A 2475-nucleotide genomic window follows, 5' to 3' on the forward strand; every position below is an offset into this window, starting at 1 on the left:
GATTTTCAAGGGATTGGAATATTTTTTGCATGTTATGGTTCCGAATATTTTTTTGGAACCCAACAACATTGAATATTTTAAAGAATTTTTTTTCAAAATACCAGAGAAAAACAACTACATTGTCCCTTTACCATAAATCCTCGTATTTGGACTTAGATAACCCCTGACCAACTTCAAATATTCTTATCAATTATTTTAAAAGTCAGAAAGATATGAAAAAATATTCAAAATGTACATAAACATAAAACAATCATATGAAAAATAATTTGGTTGACTAAATATTAGTGAAACACAATTTCATATTTTGATCTACGGATAGCAGAAAACAAAATCTACTAACTACGGATATGTAGATCGTAGTTTCGGTTAACTACATAGATATCTGGCGCTTACAGATTTTAAAATCTACGATTTGGTAATATGTCTACTACCGCAGAAAGAAAAGGTTACGGTTTTGCTTACGATCTGAACGACGAAATATTTCATGAACTACTGTTTCCTATATATCTACTGGCTGGGAATCACAAAATCTGCCAGTTACTAATAATCTACCATGGTAATATTTCGTTATCTACTAAGATACTATAACCTATCTCTTCCGGATTATACATTCTGCCGTCGTATCTACCATCATATTTTCAATCTACTGGCAGCAGAATGCATGTTCTCACAATTTCGATTTTTTTTGGAAAATATTCCTTAAATCTCTCCAAAATCTGTTTTAAAATATTTTGTAAATCTTTATTTTCCCAAATTTTACGTGTTTCCTAAAGTTATTTTCTTTTAAAATAACAGTGATCTCTCTTCATCTTCAGAAGTTCTTGATTAATTTTGAAACCACCCCAAAAGTTTGAATCCATTGTTGAAGAACATGCATATCTATGCCTCTTGTGGAGTGTGGAAATTTGATCCCTGCAAAGGATGGGGATTTGCTTTTGATAAGGAAAGAGGAGGTAGAGTACTGGCTGTGGAATTGACAAGTTTCTTTGAAGATCTAAGGACTACGGCTTTTGAGGATTTTGGAATTGACCAAAACGATGTCGAGCTTGAGTTAAGCTACATACCTACGGAGTTAATCAGTGCGATAGACTGTCCCCCAGTTATCATTGGGAATGATCGGCAAGTCAAGAATTTTGTTACATATGTACGTGGAAAAGCTTCTACAAGGTTGTGTGTGTCTATTTCACCTGTCAATGGAAATAGCGACAACATTGAGCTTGATGGGGATCAATCTAAATCGCCTTTCAGAGAGCTAGGTGAGCCTTCCTCGTTTTCACCACGAGATGGCATTGGTAGTTCATCTGAATCGAGCAAGGATGTTGAAGACGAATGTAACTCGAACGCCTTGGAAGAAGATGAAGATGTTGACTTAAGTGGAAAAGAAGACGATAGGGGAAAAAGTGTTTGCTTCTCTTTGAAGGATGTTTTGAAGAGGGGTGAAACTTTTCAAAACAAATCAAAGTTGAAAACAGCATTGGAAATGTCAGCAATGAGAATAACTTCGATTACAAAGTGGTGAATTCAGATAGAAGACTTTGGTACATCCGATGCGGGGACAACAAGTGTAAGTGGAGTGTTCGTGCTGAGGGGTTATCAGGATCCACATATTTCATCATAAAAAAATATGTGGCGGATCATACATGTGCTGCGTCAAGTATGAATAATGGTGGTCGGACAGCTTCTGCAAAAACTATTGGGAGTCTAATAATGCATAAGTATGATGGTGTCAAAGAAGGTCCCAAAGCTAATGATATCATACATATTATGAGAATGGAACATGGATGTGAGATATCTAAATCATTAGCGTGGGATGCTCCTGAGTATGCAATTAGTCTGGTTAGAGGCATTCCCGAGCAGAGTTTTGGAAAAATTCTGAAATACTTGTACATGCTGAAAGAAGCTAATCCAGGAACACACACCTTTTACGAAATCGATGTTGATGGTAAATTCAGATTTCTCTTCGTTTCGTTTGGGCAATCAGTACGAGGTTTTCATACAGCCATGCGAAAAGTTCTTGTTGTTGATGGGACATTTTTGAAGAGCAAATACAAAGGGGTATTACTTGTTGCGACAACTTTAGATGGAAACTCCAACTTGTATCCTATTGCATTTGCGGTTGTGGACTCAGAAAATGATCGTTCATGGGATTGTTTTTTCAGACAACTAAAGGTTGTTGTTCCGGACGAGCGTGCTCTTGCTTTTGTGTCAGACATAAATAACTCACTTTGTAAGGTGCTTGAGAATGTGTATCCTCTTTCTCAACATGGAATTTGTATTCACCATTTGTTGAATAATGTGGTCACACATTACAGAGGAAAGGGAGTGGTTGGATTGATTGCAAAAGCTTCTAAAGCTTATAGAGTTGTTGATTTTCAGAAGCGATTCCAAGCTGTGTGCAATATTAGTCCAGCTATTGGAAAATATTTAACTGATGCAGATGTTACAAAGTGGGCTCGCTGTCAGTTTCAAGGATAG

At 36.5% G+C, this 2475-nt stretch overlaps 1 protein-coding gene across 1 annotated transcript; it reads left to right on the plus strand.

The window, feature by feature from the left end:
* Nucleotides 1-1656: 1656 nt before the first annotated feature.
* On the plus strand, nucleotides 1657-2475 carry LOC106349979. Its single transcript, XM_013789933.2, has one exon. It carries the CDS (start codon nucleotides 1657-1659, stop codon nucleotides 2473-2475), a length of 819 nt encoding a protein of 272 aa, XP_013645387.2.

The sequence above is a fragment of the Brassica napus genome, chromosome C1 (assembly GCF_020379485.1).
Source record: "Brassica napus cultivar Da-Ae chromosome C1, Da-Ae, whole genome shotgun sequence".
NCBI lineage: Eukaryota > Viridiplantae > Streptophyta > Magnoliopsida > Brassicales > Brassicaceae > Brassica > Brassica napus.

What these genes read in the sequence shown, in the direction of transcription:
- LOC106349979 (XM_013789933.2), top strand. Translation starts at nt 1,657, where the DNA reads ATGAATAATGGTGGTCGGACAGCTTCTGCAAAAACTATTGGGAGTCTA.